This window comes from Salvelinus sp. IW2-2015, linkage group LG7, assembly GCF_002910315.2.
Source record: "Salvelinus sp. IW2-2015 linkage group LG7, ASM291031v2, whole genome shotgun sequence".
NCBI lineage: Eukaryota > Metazoa > Chordata > Actinopteri > Salmoniformes > Salmonidae > Salvelinus > Salvelinus sp. IW2-2015.
In genome coordinates this window covers 16,231,922-16,255,652 of record NC_036847.1, presented here as the reverse complement: position 1 = coordinate 16,255,652, position 23,731 = coordinate 16,231,922, and the positions used below count along the sequence as shown (strand labels likewise).

At 41.0% G+C, this 23,731-nt stretch overlaps 2 protein-coding genes across 2 annotated transcripts in view; one reads left to right on the top strand and one right to left on the bottom strand.

Annotated features, from left to right (window-relative positions):
* pex14 (peroxisomal biogenesis factor 14) overlaps positions 1-7,317 on the bottom strand; it is a 102,396-nt gene extending 95,079 nt beyond the window's left edge. The window contains exon 1 of the mRNA XM_023991144.1: positions 7,214-7,317. Within this exon, the coding sequence (XP_023846912.1) occupies positions 7,214-7,261 (48 nt within the window). The 5' untranslated portion in view covers positions 7,262-7,317. The remainder of the gene's footprint in view (positions 1-7,213) is intronic.
* A 556-nt stretch (positions 7,318-7,873) lies between these two features.
* dffa (DNA fragmentation factor, alpha polypeptide) lies at positions 7,874-23,731 on the top strand. The gene is made up of 6 exons (XM_023991143.2): positions 7,874-8,055; positions 20,665-20,823; positions 21,152-21,309; positions 21,556-21,751; positions 22,034-22,161; positions 23,202-23,731. Exons 1-6 carry the CDS (start codon positions 7,962-7,964, stop codon positions 23,412-23,414), a joined length of 948 nt encoding a protein of 315 aa, XP_023846911.1. The 5' UTR covers positions 7,874-7,961; the 3' UTR covers positions 23,415-23,731.

The following is a 23,731-nucleotide window of genomic DNA, read 5'->3' as shown; positions in this document are numbered from 1 at the left end:
TGGTGCTCTTATTCTTCTCACTTTGCTTGGTGAGGTAGATTGCTGCTATAACTTGATAACCCTTCACATACCTAGCCATTTCCTTGGCTCTCTTGTAGAGTGTATCCAATGTTTTCAGTGCCATGATGTCCTTGAGGAGCAGATCCAATGCATGAGCAGCACAGCCAATGGGTGTGCTGTGAGGGTAGGACTCCTCCACTTTAGACCAAGCAGCCTTCATGTTCGCATCATTGTCTGTCACCAGTGCAAATACCTTCTGTGGTCCAAGGTCATTGATGACTGCCTTCAGCTCATCTGCAATGTAGAGACCGGTGTGTCTGTTGTCCCTTGTGTCTGTGCTCTTGCAGAATACTGGTTGAGGAGTGGAGATGATGTAGTTATTTATTCCTTGCCCACGAACATTCGACCACCCATCAGAGATGATTGCAATACAGTCTGCTTTCTCTATGATTTGCATGACCTTCACTTGAACTCTGTTGAACTCTGCATGCAGAAAATTAGTAGATAAAGCATGTCTGGTTGGAGGGGTGTATCCTGGGCAAAGAACATTCAGAAATCTCTTCCAATACACATTGCCTGTGAGCATCAGAGGTGAACCAGTTGCATACACAGCTCGAGCAAGACAGTCATCAGCATTTCTCTGACTACGTTCCTCCATTGAGTCAAAAAACCTTCTGATTCCAGGAGGACTATGAGCTGTTGCTATCGATAAGCTGTCTGATTCATAATTTTCACCTCGAATAGAAGTAGAGGGACTTTTGTCAGAGGTTGCTAGTTGTGAGCGTTGAGGGAACTTCATGCACTTGGCCAGATGATTCTGCATCTTTGTTGCATTCTTCACATATGATTTGGCACAGTATTTGCAAATGTACACAGCTTTTCCTTCTACATTAGCTGGAATGAAAAGTCTCCTCACATCAGACTGTGGCACTTTCCTGTAAAGATTAGAACAAAAGTTAGTAACAAAACAAATACAATTCCATGTACAGACAAATAGTTWAGCAGTTAGATTAAACAAGATAAATGTTTTAAAATGAAACATGTATGGAAACAGGTGAATTAACACTCCTCAGTTAGCAGGCTCAAGCAAGCTAAAACCCACATGATGGCAAAAACTAACTAGCAGAAATTGTTAACAAGTTATAAATGATTTAAACATATTGCTGTAGGCTACTATCTACTAGTTAACAAAAAATCATGTATGTCATAAAATATACTCACCCCACACAGTATTGTAATCAAAACTTACCAGAAAGCATGTAGTCCTTAGCTCAGACAGTGCAGCAGTATCTGATTAGTGTGCAAGATCTTGAGAATCAGCTGTACATGTGACGAAAGAAAACACTGTGCATGCAGAGGGTTGCAATTCCATTGAATTGGGGATAGTTTATGCCACAAGACCTAGAATTGCCMTATGTGTATCCCACAAAAAAGGTTCCCTGTTAAGCTAACTTTTTTGATGAATTTAAGCAAAATTCCAGGACTTAACTTCCCATGGAAAATTTCCAGAAAAACCCTAGTGCTAACTGTCAAGTTTGCTGAAGGAGGAATAATGGTCTGGGCCTGTTTTCATGGGCTAGGCCCCTAAGTTCCATTGAAGGCAAATCTAAACGCTACAGCATACAATGACATTCTAGAAGATTCTACGCTTCCAACTTTGTGGCATCAGTTTGGGAAAGCCCTTTCCTTTTTCAGCATGACAATGCCCCTGTGCAAAAAGCGAAGTCGATACAGAAATGGTTTATCGAAATCGGTGTGGAATAACTTGACTGTTAGCATTAGCAGCGAACAATTAGCGCCTCACAAGATTTAGGGCAACTTGCTAAGAAAAGACAAACTTGCTGATGTAAGAAACAAACTAATAGTGTTATTCTAGAATGCTAGTGGATTTAAATTAAGAAGCAAAMTTAACAACATTGTTGCATTTGCTGCATTGGCCATGCAGAATGAACGCAAGTGTCTCGTGGTTGAGTAACATCAAATACGCTCCTTGAGTGACAGGGTAGGTCTGGTCTGTGGCTAGGTCTGTGTGGAAAGTGAAACGGAGAGAAAGAGCGGAGAGAGATTAAGTAAACTATGAAAACTGAAACATGGCTTATCACATTTAACAAACCAAACATTCAAATACCGCTATAGAAGGTAAAGTAAATATCATAAAACACGGTATACCGCCCAGCCCTACTGCACAGAGATGTTTTCTAATAATGGTATTGAAAACAATAAGACTGCCATGTTCAAATGAAACATTTCAGTCACTAGTCCATTTCTCCATCAAAGTCTTGGGCTTGTAGGACATTTCTTCTTATGAGTATTGCACCATTGGAATAGCCCTCTCAGAGAGCTGGCATTTATTAGACTATTCAAGGGGAGTTGGGTTGAAGCATTTAAGTTTGATAAGAAGGTAAAACTTATAAACAATCATCTCTAGCRAGCTTCCACACAGTACCCTGCCCTGAACCTTAGAGACTGCTAATTAAATAGTTTAGCCTCTGTCCCTCTCCTCGCCCCACCTGGGCTCGAACCAGGGACCCTCTGCACACATCAACAACTACCTACCACGAAGCATCATTAACTATCGCTCCACAAAAGCCGCAGCCCTTGCAGAGTAAGGGAAACAACTACTTCAAGGTCTCAGAGCGAGTGATGTCACCGATTGAAACGCTATTAGCGTGCACCACGCTAACTAGCTAGCAATTTCACACCGGTTACACTAACCTATGTACATAGAGTCGTTGATCGGTCACTTTAATAATGTTTACACACTGTTTTACCCACCACTACATGAACAGTACCAGACAAAAGTTTGGACACCTACTCATTCACAGGTTTTTCTTTATTTTTACTATTTTCTACATTGTAAAATAATAGTGAAGACATCACAACTACGAAATAACACATGGAATCATGTAGTAACCCCCCCCCCAAAAAAWYAAGTTTAACAAATCAAAATATATTTGATGACAACTTTGCACACTTCTGGCATTCTCTCAACCAGCTTCACCTGGAATGCTTTTCCAACAGTTTTGAAGGAGTTCTCACATATGCTAAGCACTTGTTGGCTGCTTTTCCTTCACTCTGCGGTCCAACTCATCCCAAACCATCTCAATTGGTTTGAGGTCGGGTGATTGTGGAGGCCAGGTCATCTGATGCAGCACTCCATCACTCTCCTTCTTGGTCAAATACCACTTACACATCCTGGAGGTGTTGGGTCATTGTCCTGTTAAAAACAAATGATAGTCCCACTAAGCGCAAACCAGATGGGAGGACGTATTGTTGCAGAATGCTACGGTAGACATGCAGGTTAAGTGTGCCTTGAATTCTAAATAAATCACCGACAGGGTCACCAGCAAAGCACCCCCATACTTCACGGTGGGAACCACATGCGGAGATCATCCGTTCACCTACTCTGCATCTCACAAAGACACAGCGTTTGGAACCAGAAATCTCCAATTTGGACTTTGGATTTCCACCAGTCTAATGTCKATAGCTCATGTTTCTTGGTAACAATTCGACCATGAAAGCCTGATTCACGCAGTCTCCTCTGAACAGTTGATGTTGAGATGTGTCTGTTACTTGAACTCTGAAGCATTTATTTGGGCTGCAATCTGAGGTGCAGTTAACTCTAATGAACGTATCCTCTGCAGCAGAGGTATTTCTGGGTCTTCCTTTCCTGTGGCGGTCCTTGTGAGAGCCAGTTTCATCATAGCGCTTGATGGTTTTTGCAACTACACTTGAAGAAACATTGAAAGTTATTGAAATTTTCCGGATTGACTGACCTTCACGTCTTAAAGTAATGATGGACTGTCGTTTCTCTTTGCTTACTTGAGCTGTTCTTGCCATAATATGGACTTGGTCTTTCACCAAATAGGGATATCTTCTGTATATCACCCCTACATTGTCAGAACACAAGCGATTGGCTCAAATGCATTAAGGAAAGAAATTCCACAGATGAGCTTTTAACAAGGCACACCTGTTAATTGAAACACATTCCAGGTGACTACCTCATGAAGCTGGTTGAGAGAATGCCAAGAGTGTGCAAAGCTGTCAAAGGCAAAGGGTGGCTACTTTGAATAATCTCAAATATAAAATATATTTTGATTTGTTTAACACTTGTTTGGTTACTGCATGATTCCATATGTGTTATTTCATAGTTGATGTCTTCACTATTATTCTACAACGTAGAAAATAGTAAAAAAACAAAAAAACAAACATGGAATGAGTAGGTGTGTCCAAATGGTACTGTATATACTGTATTTTAGTCTTGGCTCATCCTATATGTACACACCTTTTCTATTCATATACTGTCCGTACAGTCTATACACACCATTCACATACAGTACATATATATTTATTTATATTCCGGATTTTGACATCGCTCATTCTGATAGGTCTTAATTTCTTGTTCTATTTTCTACTTTTAGATAATGTGTGTATTGTTATTGTATTGCTCGATATTGCTGCATTGTTGGAGCTAGAAACATAAGCATTTCCCTGCACCTGCGATAACATCTGCAAAACTGTGTACACGACCAATAAACTTTGATTGGAATTGCTTTCATAGAGGACTATTTTGAATTGTGAGGATGAACACACAATTTGTTTTCGTCATGAGCAAAAGTTATTGGTTTACTACCCAAAGTTGCAAATCCATTTTATAAACACAGGAGACTGGATAAAAGAGTGGGGCAGTATAGCAGGAACAGCTCAATTTAGCGGTCAAAACTTGATACTATCACACTGTATAATGGGAAATAAGGTGAATGACTTCATTGACTAACATCTCTGAACAGGGAAAAGGACCCTAACCATCACCACATTTAATGGAAATGCATTAGGCCACATGGTATAAAGAAACAATACTCCAAGCCACTGCTTCATACTACTTGTCAGACAGAGACAACTCCTATTGTATACTGGTCTTTGGGATGGGATTAGTGTAGAGTTACGAGGATGGCTTTTGACCATTTTTGGGAATTCCTCATGTCTTAATAATTATGGGATGTTGGGTACTATATTTGTTGAATATCATATGAATCCTTTAGACGTTTTAGGTTGTAGTTATTATAGGAATTATAACGCGTCGACTATTTCTCTCTATACCATTTGTATTTATATACCTTTCACTACTGGATGTTCTTATAGGCACTTTAGTACTGCCAGCCTAATCTCGGGAGTTGATAGGCTTGAAGTCATAAACAGCGCTGTGCTTCAAGCATTGCTAAGAGCTGCTGGCAAACGCAGTCAAGTGCTGTTTGAATGAATGCTTACGAGCCTGCTGCTGCCTACCGCCGCTCAGTCAGACTGCTCTATCAAATCATAGACTTAATTATAATATAATAAATAAACACAGAAACACAAGCCTTTGGTCATTAATATGMTCAAATCCAGACACTATCATTTTGAAAACAAAACATTTATTKTTTCAGTGAAATAAGGAACCATTCCGTATTTTATCGAACGGGTGGCAACCCTAAGTCTAAATATTGCTCTTGCATTGTACAACCTTCAATGTTGTCATAATTATGTAAAATTCTGGCAAATTAGTTCACAGTTCACAACGAGCCAGGCGGCCCAAACTATTGCATATACCCTGACTCTGCTTGCGCTGAACGCAAGTGACACAATTTCCCTAGTTAATATTGCCTGCTAACATGAATTTCTTTAAACTAAATATGCAGGTTTAAAAATATATACTTCTGTCTATTGATTTTAAGAAAGGCATTGATGTTTATGGTTAGGTACATTTGAGCAAAGATTGTCCTTTTTTCAGCAATGCGCTTTTGTTAAATCATCACCCGTTTGGCGAAGATGAAGTAGGCTGTGAATCGATGATAAATTAACAGGCATCYCATTGATTATATGCAACCCAGGACAAGCTAGTTAACCTAGTAATATCATCAATCATGTGTAGTTAACTAGTGATTATGTGAAGACTGATTGTTTTTATAAGATACATTTAATGCTAACTAGCAACTAACCTTGGCTCCTTGCAACCTACTAGGTCCCTTTGAAGCTGCACTTGCGTAAAAGGCAGTCAGCCTGCCACGCAGTTTCCTCATGGATTGCAATGTAATTGGCCATAATCGGCATCCAAAAAGGCAGACTACCGATTGTTATGAAAACTTGAAATCGGCTCTAATTAATCGGACATGCCGATTAATCGGTCGACCTCTAGCAGGAAAGAGATGAAACGTGGATCAAGAAGGCATGGGCTTGCCTTGGGCTCTGTTTCAACATATCCCTTTTTTATATGACAGGGGTTCCACACGTTGTCGTGACACAAGTTGTGTGGGAAAAATATGATTTGTATTTAATTTTTTATAGTTCCATTCTTGGTGTTGACAGTGATCAGGTTAGCCTAAGTCTGTCTTGTATATTTAATTAACAAAATAACAATTGATTTCGTGTGAATATGCCATTCTATTATTTTGAAAATACATTTTATTAGTCGTATGTTTCTTAGGACCTGCCTAAAATGAATTAATAATGGATTTTTGGTAATGGTGTATATTCAATGGATTTATTAAAACAGTCCACCCACATGGGACTACATCTCCTCCCACTCCTGCCAGCATGTGCATGGAGATATAAAATGCTTATCCTGGCAAGAATGTGGTAAATGAATTGGGCTCTAAAAAAACATTAACCAATTATACATTTTTTTACAGGCAACATACCGTAAAGTCTGTCTGTAAAGTGTATACGTGTGTCTTTTATTTGAAAGATTATTTCTCGCTGATATGAAAGATAAGGGGCATGTCAACATATGTTTAGAAAACCGGTTTGAAAGCTTTGACTATTTGCTTTTCTAAAACACAACGTCGAAATTGTAGTTCGCATGGGGCCAAATGTGGGTAAATGTACACGCTGAAAACCGTACATATGGAGAAGGGTTTTCGAGCGCTATTACTTCGCTAGCTAGAGTATTGACATTTGCGATTCTCTTTGAACTATTACCTACCTAGACACCATGATAGCTACATGACTTTCACATGTATAGAAAGTATGGGTAGTTTCGTGGCCTTCACCTGTCAACACAGAAACATTGAAACTTTTTCGAGCTAGCAAGCTAGACCAAGCTAGCAACTAACGTTAGCTGTCTAGCTTAATCATAGCTAATTCATAGGTTCAAGCAAATGTAATTCATAGGTTCAAGGAAGTGCAATATGCAACTACAAACCATTATATAAGGTATGAAAGTATAAATAGAGACCTGTGTTTGCGGATCAGGTTGTTCAGAAGATGCCATCTTTCCCAGCATACTCCTCTTCTAATCGATTCATTCGGGAACGATTGCTTAGGCCTGAATAAGGACGACTGGACTAAAACTCGGACATTATGTTTATATATATTTTTCGTTCTTTCTATTATGTTGAGGCAATATAGTAAATATTATTTTCTGAATAGATCGTATATATATTTTATATATATATATATATATATATAAATCAGTGGAGATTGCTGAGAGGAGTATTTGATACTATTCTACTCATTCCTCTCCAGCCATTACCACGAGCCCGTCATCCCCAATTAAGGTGCCACTAACCTCCTGTGATATATATATATATATATATATATTATTATTATTATTTATTTTTCTTATTCAACTTTCTTCAAAATCAGGTCCGTTTGACTTTAAATCGCAAAACACTACATTTCCCATGAGGGCTCAGATCCAAGCTCAGGACTTCCGTTTTTGCGGATATGTCAAGAAGGTGCATACCGTGAACGACTGTTAGGTTTGGTTTGGTTTAGATATATATTTTTTAAATATGTGATTTTAATTTTTATATGCATTTTTTTTTTACTTTTCAAAATCAGACCTTTGACTTTAAATCGCATAACACTACATTTCCCATGACATCATGTCAGGACTTCCGTGTTCGCGTTTGAATCTGCCAAGAAGGTGCATGCAGTAAACTTCCGTAAGGTTATTTAACTTTTGGCATAACAAAATAGTGATGTCTGAACTAAAACCTTGTAAGGTGTGTAATTTTACGCGACAACAATCATACGGTTTGGTTGTTCCTTCTCTGGACCAACTAAAGATTAAAGGTACGCTAATGAATGTTGTAAACAGCTGTCTAGCCAACTACAACTAGCTAAGTTAGCTAGCTAAGCTAGCTAACTGTGCGTGTTTTAGAACAGTTTTGGTAGTTACTATAGATAGTATTCCTGATGAGCTGTGAGCATGCATTCCTCCTTAATGAAGACAAGTAATTGTAACTACGTGTCATATAAATAAAACCAAATGCAGAATACATTTTGCTAGCCTAGCGCCAGGTAGATATCTGTATGTAGCAGCATACGTTGCCACTGTATCAGCTGTTAAATAATATAATGTTTACAGTATRTATTATTCGTTCATTGGGAAATCAACTGGCAGTCAACTATGATCTCTAATCTTCGTGAATCATCACTACATTCTGGAAACTGTATGAGCAACATTTTGCTCTGTATACTCTACATATTCGACTTGTACAAACTTGATTGAATTAGATATGGCACCTCAGCAGACCGAGGTAAAATTAGTTGTATACTGGATATTCGGTGTATATCTGTTTTCTCTAGTCAATGGCTATTGAACCAACCATGCTATGACTATGAAGATAGTTTATTTGGAATCAGGGGTGGATGGAGAACAATCCATACTTTTTTTTCTTGTTTGTTTTTTGGGATATCGCCAAGGTCCGATATGATAAGGAATATTTTCTAAGTAAGAGAACATGAACCCTTTTTTAWTTWTTTTTTTATACATTTAACCTGTCTTCTCTTGAGATGAAAGTTTTTTAGTTTTTTTTAAGTTACATTTTTAAATCATACAAATAGGAAAATGTGTCTCTAAAATAAACAGATGTTCATTTAAGTTCTGGGCCCATACATGTTAAAGGGAAAAACTTTTTTTTTTTTACTTCATATTCATCATCTCCAGCACCACCCCAACATCAACATCCAATGACATCGGTGGGCTTTTAACCAGTTACAAGTAGGCATTGCCTACTAATTGTCTGCTAATTGGTTGATGTCATTGGAAGCACTTGTCTTCCTCTATTTTTTTTACTACAAAACATAGAAATGTGCCACCTTAACATATGTTGATCTTGGGGTGGTGCTGGAGATGATAAACATTAAGTTGAACAATTTAGAAATGCCCCTTTTTAAACTTTTTTTATTTCACCTTTATTTAACCAGGTAGGCCAGTTGAGAACAAGTTCTCATTTACAACTGCGACCTGGCCAAGATAAAGCAAAGCAGTGTGACACAAACAACAACACAGAGTTACACATGGAATAAACAAATGTACAGTCAATAACACAATACAAAGTCTATATACAGTGTGTGCAAATGGCGTGAGGAGGTAAGGCAATAAATAGGCCATAGTAGCGAAGTAATTACAATTTAGCAAATTAACACTGGAGTGATAGATGTGCAGATGATGATGTGCAAGTAGAAATACTGGTGTGCAAAAGAAAGTAAATAAAAACAATATGGGGATGAGGTAGGTAGATTGGATGGGCTATTTACAGATGGGCTGTGTACAGCTGCAGCGATCGGTTAGCTGCTCAGATAGCTGATGTTTAAAGTTAGTGAGGGCAATATAAGTCTCCATCTTCAGCGATTTTTGTAATTCGTTCCAGTCATTGGCAGCAGAGAACTGGAAGGAAAGGCAGCCAAAGGAGGTGTTGGCTTTGGTGATGACCAGTGAGATATACCTGCTGGAGCGCGTGTGGTTATCGTGACCAGTGAGCTGAGATAAGGTGGAGCTTTACCTAGCGAAAACTTATAGATGACCTGGAGCCAGTGGGTCTGGCGACGAATATGGAGCGAGGGCCAGCCGACGAGAGTATACAGGTCGCAGTGGTGGGCAGTATATGGGGCATTGGTGACAAAACAGATGGCACTGTGATAGACTACATCCAGTTTGCTGAGTAGAGTGTTGGAGGCTATTTTGTAAATGACATCGCCGAAGTCGAGGATCGGTAGGATAGGTAGTTTTACGAGGGTATGTTTGGCGGCGTGAGTGAAGGAGGCTTTGTTGCAAAATAGGAAGTCGATTCTAGATTTAATTTTAGATTGGAGATGTTTAATATGAGTCTGGAAGGAGTGTTTACAGTCTAGCCAGACACATAGGTATTTGTAGTTGTCCACATATTCTAAATCATAACCGTCCAGAMTAGTGATGCTAGTCGGGTGGGCGGGTGCGGGCAGCGAACGGTTGAAAAGCATGCATTTAGTTTTACTAGCGTTTAAGAGCAGTTGGAGGCCTCAGGAGTGTTGTATGGCATTGAAYCTCGTTTGGAGGTTTGTTAACACAGTGTCCAAAGAAGGGCCAGATGTACACAGAATGATGTCGTCTGCGTAGAGGTGGATCAGGGAATCACCCGGAGCAAGAGCGACATCGTTGATATATACAGAGAAAAGAGTCGGCCCAAGAATTGAACCCTGTGGTACCCCCATAGTGACTGCTAGAGATCCGGACAACAGGCCCTCCGATTTGACACACTGAACTCCATCTGCAAAGTAGTTGGTGAACCAGGCGAGGCAGTCAGTTGAGAAACCAAGGCTGTTGAGTCTGCCGATAAGAATACGGTGATTGACAGTCGAAAGCCTTGGCAAGGTCGATGAAGACGGCTGCACAGTACTGTCTTTTATCGATGGCGGTTATGATATCGTTTAGTACCTTGAGCGTGGCTGAGGTGCACCCGTGACCAGCTCGGAAACCAGATTGCACAGCGGAGAAGGTACGGTGGGATTTGAAATGGTCAATGATCTGTTTGTTAACTTGGCTTTCGAAGACTTTAGAAAGGCAGGGCAGGATGGGTTTGGGTCTAGAGTATCACCCCCTTTGAAGAAGGGGATGACCGCGGCAGCTTTCCAATCTTTAGGAATCCCAGACGATACGAAAGAGAGGTTGAACAGACTGGTAATAGGGGTTGCAACAATGGAGGTGGATAATTTTAGAGAGGGTACAGATTGTCTAGCCCAGCTGATTTGTACAGGTCCAGGTTTTGCAGCTCTTTCAGAACATCTGCTATCTGGATGTGGGTGAAGGAGAAGCTGGGGAGGCTTGGGTAGTAGTTGATAAGGTAGCCAGGTTGAAAGCATGGCCAGCCGTAGAGAAATGCTTATTGAAATTATCGATTATCGTGGATTTATCGGTGGTGACAGTGTTTCCTAGCCTCAGTGCAGTGGGCAGCTGGGAGGAGGCGCTCTTATTCTCCATGGACTTTACAGTGTCCCAAAACTTTTTGGAGTTAGAGCTACAGGATGCACATTTCTGTTAGGAAAGCAAAGGCTAGCTTTTTCAAACTGACTGCGTGTATTGGTTCCTGACTTCCCTGAAAAGTTGCATATCACGGGGAGTATTCGATGGTTGTACAGGAAGTTTTTGTGCTGTTCGAGGGCAGTCAGGTCTGGAGTGAACCAAGGGCTATATCTGTTCTTAGTCCTAAAWTTTTTTGGAAAGGGGCATGCTTATTTAAGATGGTGAGGGAATTACTTTTAAAGAACGACCAGGCATCCTCCACTGACGGGATGAGGTCAATATCCTTCCAGGATACCCGGGCCAGGTCGATTAGAAAGGCTTGCTCGCAGAAGTGTTTTTGGGAGCGTTTGACAGTGATGAGGGGTGGTCGTTTGCGGACTCATAACAGATGCAGGCAATGAGGCAGTGATCGCTGAGATCCTGATCGAAAACAGCAGAGGTGTATTTGGAGGGCAAGTTGGTCAGGATAATATCTATGAGGGTGCCCATGTTTACGGATTTGGGGTTGTACCTGGTGGGTTCCTTGATAATTTGTGTGAGATTGAGGGCATCTAGCTTAGATTGTAGGACTGCCGGGGTGTTAAGCATATCCCAGTTTAGATCACCTAACAGAATGAACTCTGAAGATAGGTGGGGGACAATCAATTCACATATGGTGTCCAGGGCACAGCTGGGAGCTAAGGGGGGTCTATAACAAGCGGCAACATTGAGAGACTTATTTCTGGAGAGATGTAATTTTTAAAATTAGAAGCTCAAACTGTTTGGGCATAGACCTGGAAAGTATGACAGAACTTTGCAGGTTATCTCTGCAGTAGATTCCAACTCCTCCCTCTTTGACGGGAAATGTTGTAGTTGGGTATGGAAATCTCAGAATTTTTGGTGGCCTGCCTAAGCCAGGATTCAGACACGGCAAGGACATCAGGGTTGGCGGAGTGTGCTGAAGCAGTGAGTAAAACAAACTTAGGGAGGAGGCTTCTGATGTTAACATGCATGAAACCAAGGCTTTTATGGTTACCTCTCTTAATGTCATTGAGTAAGGATAAGAGAGCTTGCATCTCTGGATGCACTAGTTATGCTGGGTGAGGTCACCGCATGTGTGGGAGGTGGGACAAAGGAGGTATCTGAGGCATGTTGAGTGGGACTAGGGGCTCCGCAGTAAACTAAAACAATGATAACTATCCTAAACAACAGTATACAAGGCATATTGATATTAGAGAGAGACATAAAGCAATCACAGGTGTTGATTGGAAGAGCTAACTAAGACAATAATAGGAAGAGAGAACAGCATCAGTTAAATTCAAGAATTTGTATTTGTAACTATCTTTGTGTCATTTATACAACATTTTAAGAAAAAACTTTAACAACTAACCCACATTTCTTCTTAAAGAATCTTGTAAGAGTATGTTGACTAACGCAGGCTTCAAGCTTCCTTTTAAGTAATTTCTTTTGCAGTTAATCGCCATAAAGCCTACCAGTATGCAAATTAGGCAGTCAAATGAATGACTATCTTACCGATGCGATTCGGTAGGCTACTGACGAGTCATTAAAATAGCAACCAAAAAAACAGCATTGTGTGTGTTTGTGGAAAGAAAGGCAAAGATCATAGACCATAGCTATGATTGTAGCTGCTTGTCCTTGTTATGGGGCAGCACTGGACTTAGCCCTGGACAMTACTGGCCCTGTCCTCTCATTAGTGCTCGGCTGAGAGATGAGCCTTCAGAGGCACCATCAACTATCTACACACAACATGTATCCCTCGATAAATTACGTACAAACTTTACAGGTGAAACTCTGGTATAGGATCTGCTTTAGAACAGAAGGCCCTGGATCTCCCCGGATTCTCCCTCCTCCCCTGATTCAGAATATATAATTTCCATAGTCATGGCACGCCATTTATATAAGAGCTATTGATGATTGAAATCCTAAATCTGACTTTTTAAAATATTTTATGTAATAAAAACATTGTGGATTGTTTTCCATCCATCCCTGAATCAAAATATACCATCTTCATAGCCATGGAAGGCTTGGTTCAATAGCTAGTGACTAGAGAACCGAATATCCAATATAAAACACATTTTACCTCGAACCTCTACGGGACATCCCTTAAATTCCTAAAATGCTACTCACTAGGCGTGGTGCTGTCTTAACAAAGGTCACATCCCTGCCCACAAGATCTAGAATATAACTAAAATTAGTATAATCATGTGTTTTGTGGAAATACATACAGTGCCTTCAGAAAGTATTCACACTCCTTGACCTTTTCCACATTTTGTCGTGTTACAGCCTGATTTTAAAATGGATTAAGTTGAGATTTTGGGTCACAGTGCAATAATAGTGTTTTAATATGATTTTTGAATGACTACCTCATCTCTGTACCAGAAACATACAATTATCTGTAAGGTCCCTCAGTTGAGCAGTGAATTTCAACCACAAAGACCAGGGAGGTTATCCAAAGCCTCGCAAAGAAGGGCACCTYTTGGTAGATGGGGAATTTTTATTTTTAAAAACAGACATTGAACATCCCTTCCAGTATGTGTGAAGTTATTAATTACACTTTGGATGGTGTATGTATACACCCGGTCACTATAAAGATACAGGCATCCTTCCTAACTCACTTGCCGGAGAGGAAGGAAAACTGCTCAGGGATTTCACCATGAGGCCAATGGTGACTTTAAAACAGATAGAGTTTAATAGCTGTGATAGGATGAATCAACAACATTGTAGTTAGTCTAAAATACTAACCTAATTGACAGAGTGAAAAAAGGGAAGCTTGTAAAGATATTCCAAAACATGCATCCTGTTTTGAATACAAAGCGTTATCTTTGGGTCAAACACATCACATCACTGAGTACCACTCTTCATATTTTCAAGCATGGTGGTGGCTGCATCGTTATCAAATTAATTTATATAGCCCTTCTTACATCAGCTGATATCTCAAAGTGCTGTACAGAAACCCAGCCTAAAACCCCAAACAGCAAGCAATGCAGGTGTAGAAGCACGGTGGCTAGGAAAAACTCCCTAGAAAGGCCAAAACCTAGGAAAAATCCTAGAGAGGAACCAGGCTATGAGGGGTGGCCAGTCCTCTTCTGGCTGTGCCGGGTGYAGATTATAACAGGACATGGTCAAATGTTCATAAATGACCAGCATGGTCAAATAATAATAATAATCACAGTAGTTGTCGAGGGTGCATCAGGTCAGCACCTCAGGAGTAAATGTCAGTTGGCTTTTCATAGCCGATCATTGAGAGTATCTCTACCGCTCCTGCTGTCTCTAGAGAGTTGAAAACAGCAGGTCTGGGACAGGTAGCACATCCGGTGAACAGGTCAGGGTTCCAAAGTCGCAGGCAGAACAGTTGAAACTGGAGCAGCAGCACGACCAGGTGGACTGGGGACAGCAAGGAGTCATCATGCCAGGTAGTCCTGAGGCATGGTCCTAGGGCTCAGGTCCTCCGAGAGAGAGAAAGAGAGAATTAGAGCGAGCATACTTAAACTCACACAGGACACCGGATAAGGCAGGAGAAATACTCCAGATATAACAGACTGACCCTAGCCCCCCGACACAAACTACTGCAGCATAAATACTGGAGGCTGAGACAGGAGGGGTCAGGAGACACTGTGGCCCCATCTGATGATACCCRCYGACAGGGCCAAACAGGCAGGATATAACCCCACCCACTTTGCCAAAGCACAGCCCCCACACCACTAGAGGGATAACTTCAACCACCAACTTACCATTCTGAGACAAGGCCGAGTATAGCCCACAAAGATCTCCGCCACGGCACAACCCAAGGACAGGAAGACCACGTCAGTGACTCAACCCACTCAAGTGACGCACCCTTCCTAGGGACGGCATGGAAGAGCACCAGTAAGCCAGTGACTCAGTCCCTGTAATAGGGTTAGAGGCAGAGAATCCCAGTGGAGAGAGGGGAACCGGCCAGGCAGAGACAGCAAGGGCGGTTTGTTGCTCCAGTGCGTTTCCGTTCACCTTCACACTCCTGCGCCAGACTACACTCAATTATAGGACCTACTGAAGASATGAGTCTTCAATAAAGACTTAAAGGTTGAGACCGAGTCTGCGTCTCTCACATGGGTAGGCAGACCATTCCATAAAAATGGAGCTCTATAGGAGAAAGCCCTGCCTCCAGCTGTTTGCTTAGAAATTCTAAGGACAATTAGGAGGCCTGCTTCTTGTGACCGTAGCGTACGTGTAGGTATGTACGGCAGGACCAAATCGGAAAGATAGGTAGGAGCAAGCCCATGTAATGCTTTGTAGGTTAGCAGTAAAACCTTGAAATCAGCCCTTGCCTTAACAGGAAGCCAGTGTAGGGAGGCTAGCACTGGAGTAATATGATCAAATGTTTGGGTTCTAGTCAGGATTCTAGCAGCCGTATTTAGCACTAACTGAAGTTTATTTAGTTCTTTATCCGGGTAGCCGTAAAGTAGAGCATTGCAGTAGTCTAACCTAGAAGTAACAAAAGCATGGATACATTTTTCTGTATCATTTTTAGACAGAAAATTTCAGATTTTTGCAATGTTACGTAGATGGAAAAAAATCTGTCCTTGAAACCATCTTGATATGTTCGTCAAAAGCGAGATCAGGGTCCAGAGTAARGCCTAGGTCTTTCAGTTTTATTTGAGACGACTGTACAACCATCAAGATTAATTGTCAGATTCAACAGAAGATCTCTTTGTTTCTTGGGACCTAGAACAAGCATCTCTGTTTTGTCTGAGTTTAAAAGTAGAAAGTTTGCGACCATCCACTTCCTTATGTCTGAAACACAGGCTTCCAGCGAGGGCAATTTTGGGGCTTCACCATGTTTCATCGAAATGTACAGCTGTGTGTCATCCGCATAGCAGTGAAAGTTAACATTATGTTTACGAATGACATCCCCAAGAGGTAAAATATATAGTGAAAACAATAGTGGTCCTAAAACGGAACCTTGAGGAACACCGAAATTTACAGTTGATTTGTCAGAGGACAAACCATCCACAGAGACAAACTGATATCTTTCCGACAGATAAGCTCTAAACCAGGCCAGAGCTTGTCTGTGTAGACCAATTTGGGTTTCCAATCTCTCCAAAAGAATGTGGTGATCGATGGTATCAAAAGCAGCACTAATGTCTAGGAGCACGAGGACAGATGCAGAGCCTCGGTCTGACGCCATTAAAAGTTAATTTACCACATTCACAAGTGCAGTGTCAGTGCTATGATGAGGTCTAAAACCAGCCTGAAGCATTTCGTATACATTGTTTGTCTTCAGGAAGGCAGTGAGTTGCTGTGCAACAGCTTTTTTGGCCGATAGTTTTTTATATTTTCTGGGTCACGGTTTGGCTTTTTCAAGAGATTCTTTATTACTGCCACTTTTAGTGAGTTTGGTACACATCCGGTGCTGTCTCTTATACACATCTAGATGTGTATAAGAGACAGTTATTATGTTCAACATAGGAGGGCCAAGCACAGGAAGCAGCTCTTTCAGTAGTTTAGTTGGAATAGGGTCCAGTATGCAGCTTGAAGGTTTAGAGGCCATGATTATTTTCATCATTGTGTCAAGAGATATAGTACTAAAACACTTGAGTGTCTCTCTTGATCCTAGGTCCTGGCAGAGTTGTGCAGACTCAGGACAACTGAGCTTTGGAGGAATACGCAGATTTAAAGAGGAGTCCGTAATTTGCTTTCTAATGATCATGATCTTTTCCTCAAAGAAGTTCATMAATTTATTACTGCTGAAGTGAAAGCCATCCTCTCTTGGGGAATGCTGCTTTTTAGTTAGCTTTGCGGCAGTATCAAAAATACATTTTGGATTGTTCTTATTGTCCTCTTCGATACTGCACGGTACTGTCTTTCCAAGCTAGTCGGAAGACTTCCAGTTTGGTGTGGCACCATTTCCGTTCCAATTTTCTGGAAGCTTGCTTCAGAGCTCAGGTATTTTCTGTATACCAGGGAGCTAGTTTCTTATGACAAATGTTTTTAGGGGTGCGACTGCATCTAGGGTATTGTGCAAGGTTAAATTGAGTTCCTCAGTTAGGTGGTTAACTTCTTGCCGCACGGATCCCTTTACCGGGATCATTTTCGTAAACAACCGCTGAATTGCAGAGCGCCAAATTCAAAAAATAATACAAAAAATATTTATAATCYTGAAATCACAAGTGAAATATACCAAAACACAGCTTAGCTTGTTGTTAATCCACCTATCGTGTCKGATTTTGAAAATATGCTTTACAGCGAAAGCAATCCAAGCGTTTGTGAGTTTATCAATCACTAGACAAAACAGTAAGAACAGCTAGCCCCAAATTAGCTTGATCACGAAAGTCAGAAAAGCAATAAAATTAATCGCTTACCTTTGATAATCTTCGGATGTTTGCACTCACGAGACTCCCAGTTACACAATAAATGTTATTTTTGTTCGATAAAGATTAGTTTTATAACCAAAAACCGCCATTTGGTTTGCGCGTTATGTTCAGAAAACCACAGGCTCGTTCCGGTCCTGAAAGGCAGATGAAAATTACAAAAAGTATCCGTAATGTTTTTTATAATCAATCCTCAGGTTGTTTTTAACATACATAATTGATCATATTTCAACCGGACGGTAACCTATTCAATACTACAGAGAAAGAAAATGTCGAGCTACATCTCTCGCGCGCAGGAACTAATCAAAGGACACCTGACGCGTTTTGAAAAATCTCACTCATTTTTCAAAATAAAAGCTTGAAACTATGTCTAAAGCCTGGTCACAGCTGAGGAAGCCATTGGAAAAGGAATCTGGTTGATACCCCTTTAAATGGAGAAGGGGCAGGCAACGGAACAGGGATTTTTCCAAATAAAAGGCACTTCCGGGTTGGATTTCCTCAGGTTTTCGCCTGCAAACTCAGTTCTGTTATACTCACAGACAATATTTTGGCAGTTTTGGAAACTTTAGAGTGTTTTCTATCCTAATCTGTCAATTATATGCATATTCTAGCATCTGGACCTGGGYAATAGTCAGTTTACCTTGGGAACGTTATTTTTCCAAACATAAAAATTCTGCCCCCTAGCTGAAAGAAGTTAACTGATTTTTGTCCTCTGACGTCCTTGCGTAGGCAGAGGGAGTCTGGAAGGGCATCAAGGAATCTTTGGGTTGTCTGAGAATTTATAGCATGACTTTTGATGATCCTTGGTTGGGGTCTGAGCAGATTTGTTGCGATTGCAAACGTAATAAAATGGTGGTCCGATAGTCCAGGATTATGAGGAAAAACATTAAGATCCACAACATTTATTCCATGGGACAAAACTAGGTCCAGAGTATGACTGTGGCAGTGAGTAGGTCCGGAGACATGTTGSACAAAAGCCACTGAGTCGATGATGGCTATAAAAAGTGATTGAGTGGGCTGCATAGATTTCATGACTAGAAGCTCCCCCCKAAAAATTGGGGGGGTAAATTGAAATTTTCTATCGTAAATGTTAGCAACACCTCCGCCTTTGCGGGATGCGCGGGGGATATGGTCACTAGTGTAACCAGGAGGTGAGGCCTCATTTAACACAGTAAATTCATCAGGCTTAAGCTGTGTTTCAGTCAGGCCAATCACATCAAGATTATGATCAGTGATTAGTTCATTGACTATAACTACCTTGGAAGTGAGGGATCTAACATTAAGTAGCCCTATTTTGAGATGTGAGGTATCACAATCTCTTTCAATAATGGCAGGAATGGAGGAGGTCTGTATTCTAGTGAGATTGCTATGGCGAACACCGCCATGTTTAGTTTTGCCCAACCTAAGTCGAGGTACAGACACGGTCTCAATGGGGATAGCTGAGCTGACTACACTGACTGTGACTACACTGACTGGCTAACAGCCTGCTGCCTGGCCAGCACCCTATTTCATTGTGGAGCTAGGGGAGTTAGAGCCCTGTCTATGTTCATTATGGGTATGCTTGTCATTGAAAAGGACTAGGGAGTTGTTTAGGATAAATATAAACGGAATAGAGCTAATCACAAGCAATATCCTAGAGGAAAACCTGGCTCAGTCTGCTTTTCAACATATACTAGAAGACAAATTCACCTTTCAGTAGGACCATAACCTAAAACACAATGTCAAATATACACTGGAGTTGCTTCAAGACAACATTTAATGTTCCTGAGTGGTCTGGTTACAGTTTTAGCTTAAATCGACTTGAAAATCTATGGCAGACTTGACAATGGCTGTCTAGCAATGATCAACAACCAATTTGACAGAGCTTGAATAATGTGCAAATGTTGTACAATCCAGGTGTGCAAAGCTCTTAGAGATGTACCTGTAATCATTGCCAAAGGTGATTCTAACATGTATTCACTCATGGATTTGAATACTTATGTAAATTAGGTATTTCTGTATTAGATTTTTCAATACATTTGCAACAGTTTCTAAAAACATGATTGTCATTATGGGGTATTGTGTGTAGATGGGTGAGAAACAAATATATTTAATCAATTTGGAATTCAYGCTTTAACACAATAAAATGTGGAATAAGTCAAGTGGTATGAATACTTTCTGAATGCACTGTAGCTAGATAATAATGCAAGTAGTAAGTACTGTACCAAACTAACAGTGATGTAAATAGGGGTGGCAGGTAGCCTAGTGGTTAGAGCATTGGGCCAGTAACTGAAAGGTTGCTAGATCGAATTCCCAAGCTGAAAAGGTATAAATCTGTCGTTCTGCCCCTGAACAAGGCAGTTAACCCACTGTTCTTAGGCCGTCATTGTAAATAAGAATTTGTTCTTAACTGACTTGCCTCGTTAAATAAAGGTTAATAAAAAAATCAACTGGGGTGTAAACTCTGATCGCCGGTCTGCAAAAAGTAGAAAATTGATGGGCAAAAAGAAAACGTTGGTAAACTGTGTTTACCCTCCGCTACACCACTGCAAACTACAAATGAAAGCTAGCAACACACTTCATCTAGGCCTATTACACTTCAGTGAGCATGCAGAAGTGCAAAGTTCCACTTAACTGTCTCTCAGCCACAAATGGTGCCCTGTACTGCTTCTGCATTCATCCCGGTCATCAGCAACATACCACTAGATCAGGTGCTTCTGATATCAATAAGTTAGCAAAGGTTAGCTTAAAGGGCTATGGGTTGCAGGGAATCCCGCCTGGGGTAGGATTTGCCTATTGTGACTTTTGTCATCACACTATCATATGTTTTCTGACCATTTTTATTCATGAAGTGCTCATGACACTCATGCAGGTGGTATAATCAGGGTGTCAAGGCTAAATACTACAACGCATATAGATGTCATAACATTATTACATTTATCATTTCTAAGTTATGAGTGATGCATGCTATGAAGCTCTTGTTATGGTGGCAAGTTCAAGTAAAGTGTTAGTAATCATTCATTCCATATACATGTTTATGTACCTGCACGTTTCTGTAATTCTACCTCTCAGGAAGCGAATCTCTTGGGTTTAGCCCAAGTACCTCCGTCTCTGTGGTATTAGAAGATGATGGGACAATAGTTGAAGATGAGGCCTATTTCTTGTGCTTACCTACAAACACAAAGTTTATGCTCTTGCATGAAAAAGAGACGTGGGCCCCACTACGAAGAAGTAAGCTTTTTTTTTGTTCTGTCAATGCAAATTTGTGTTGTCATATTAGGCTATAGTCATTGTTTAAGCCTACTATTGTGTGATCAGTCATTTTGCGGTTTCTAAGTTGATCTATCTGCAGTTTGAGTCAACCTCTTGGGAAAGCACATCCTCTGACATTCTATGCCTATATTCCAAGAGTATGTTTGTTTTTTTTGCTTGTTTTTTGGGCTAACTAGTTAAAGACCAAACTCTGTTCTTTGATTATGTGCCATTGGTCATCTGTATTAGCTCTCCCAGGTTGCATTCCCATACTAACGCATAGTGATTTTCTACCATGCTACTATAGTTGATGGCGGCACAGCTTGGATGACCAGGGAGTCTGTGAATRTTGAGAGCGATGCTGTGGACAGCTCAATCAGTGGGATCGAGCCCTGGTTCTACCTGGCCCAGCAACTCAAGAAGGACCTGGCCAGCATCATACTGATGTCGGAGGCAGATTTACAAGTAGGGTAACTTCAATAACATTTCCACCATCTCCCCTCTCACATTTAAATGTATGAATATAGAATATCTTGTTAAAGTTAGGTCCTATTCCATCAGATAAAAGCAACATTTATGGCTACAGCGTATATGGTATAAATATTGTGTATACTACTTCAATACAAAGCCCCCTTAGCTTTATGTTTATGTGCTTGAGGATAGCTGTATGTGTAATAGCGAGAATAACATGTATACTTTTGCGTGTTCCAGACCCTAGTGGACGTGCCTTGTTTAGAGCTGGCCTCAGCCCTGGGCTTCCCGGAGAGGAAGGCGCTGAATCTCCAGGACACTCTACAGAGAGTGTTGGACCGCAGGGAGGAAGAGCGACAGTCCAAGGAACTGCTCCAGCTCTACCTCAAGGCAGTGGAGAGAGAAGACAGTCAAGAGGCAGAGCCTAGAAATGACGGTGAGACCGCTATCAGGAATAAAATGGGATCAATCTGTTAGAAGATCCACCTATGTGAGTGGAAATGCCATTTGAAGGGGGCGAAGTGAGGGAAAGCATTTTAACTTCACCTCAAAAGTTGTAGTAGTTTATGTAAAAGCTGTGTGTGGCTTTTTTGTCACTAGATGGAGCCATTCTTTAAGCAATGAGACAACTAGCCCTGAAATATTGCCTCTAAACCTCTGGCTCAGCCAAGTTGTGTTGTGAGAGAGATCATGTTCTACCATAACCCATGTCTCACAGGGTCAGGTGATGTAGATGTGACAGACGGGCTGGCGGTGGATTCGGCATCAGGATTCATGTCCAGAACGCTGATGGTTCTCAAGGGTAAAACGAGCCCTGAGACCAGGCTCTCCAATGAGGAGCTGCAGGTATGTCACAAAGACCAACGGCTAAACGCTGCATTTGGTTATACAGGATCATATTAATAGACTGAAGTGGACCCCTCTCCTTGTCTACTCGCTCCTTGTCTACTCTCCTTCATCTGCATTGATATGAAATGGCATGCATTGTGAAAACAAAGTCCCTGGTAGGTATCCACAGTATTACAGTGATATGTCCTAAGTTATTCAGTTTAGTGCACAGAAAAAAACGAACAGGAGAGAAATACTTTCCATTATTGAGATGCACTGGATTGCGTCCCAATTCTCCCGAAAGGGTTCACTTCTCCCCACGTATTTTAAAGCATTGGATTAGTATAAGCATAGGCTAGAGGGAGTTTATTACACAGCTCCTTCCCTTTTAAATCCATGAAGGGAAGTGAACAAACGCACAGTTAAGGTAGAAGGGTAGAGAATTTGGACGCATGAAATTGTTTCCTTTACACCACATGAGGGAAATGGGAAGGCTAGAACTACAGTATATGTGAGAATTACTATATTACTATATATTACTATATTACTATATATTACTATATTACTATATTACTATATAGTCCACTGGGTGGCACTATCCCTCTGCACTCTTGTTTTCAGTATACACAGCATGTGAAAATGGACTGCCTAAGTACATCTTTTATCAAGCTGTTAACTCTATCACCAAACATAACTACACACCTTTTTTTTGGAAGTACAAGTGCCTGTAAATATGCCAAGTAATCCTGACAACAAAAAATAAGTTTAGAGCAGTTATAATAAGATCACTGTATACCAAGGAATTGCATTTCTTATATTGAATACCATTTTTGTCCCAACTGTATCTGTTTGAAATCCAATATCAAGGGCTTTTCACACCACTAAGTATACTCTGAGCCTCTTATCTCCCAAGTCAATTATCTTTGAAAACAATATCAATTAAATTGAACAGAATGAATGTAAGAACATTTACTTTGTCTTTCTCAGAATAGATTGCGGTTCTGATTTTAGCTGTATACAACATGAAATAAACCAAACCAAAATGTTGTCAACTGCAGATGGTGGTGAACAAAGGTGCACGGGCCATGGAGCAAGTCCTGGGCTGGGACTCTGAGAGGACATTGGCGCTGCTGCAGTTATGCGAGGAGCAACTGAACAGGCGGCTCCAGCAGGTTCAGGCCATGCAGTACCTCCGTAGCCACACACAACAACAGGCCAGCACGCAGCCCTCAGACAAGAGCCAAGCCACACAAGCCAAGCGCAGCAAGTAAGGACTAGGGGGAAGTTGCCCCTACACGCTGATCTTGGGTGAATTTAGCGTTTTCCCACTTATGGTTAGGATTAGGGAAGGGGAAACTGATCCTAAATCTGTACCTAGGGAAACTTCACCCCGGAGCCAGCTAGTAATACCCCTCTGTCTCTGACCACAGAACACACACTATCTGCCTTAAGACTGAGACGATAAGTCACTTTGGTATCGATATACGCCGCCCTCCGTAAGTATTTGGACGGTAAAGCATTTTTTCTTGAAATCGAACAATGACCATGAGGTTAAAGTGCACACTGTGAGCATTAACTTGAGGGTGTT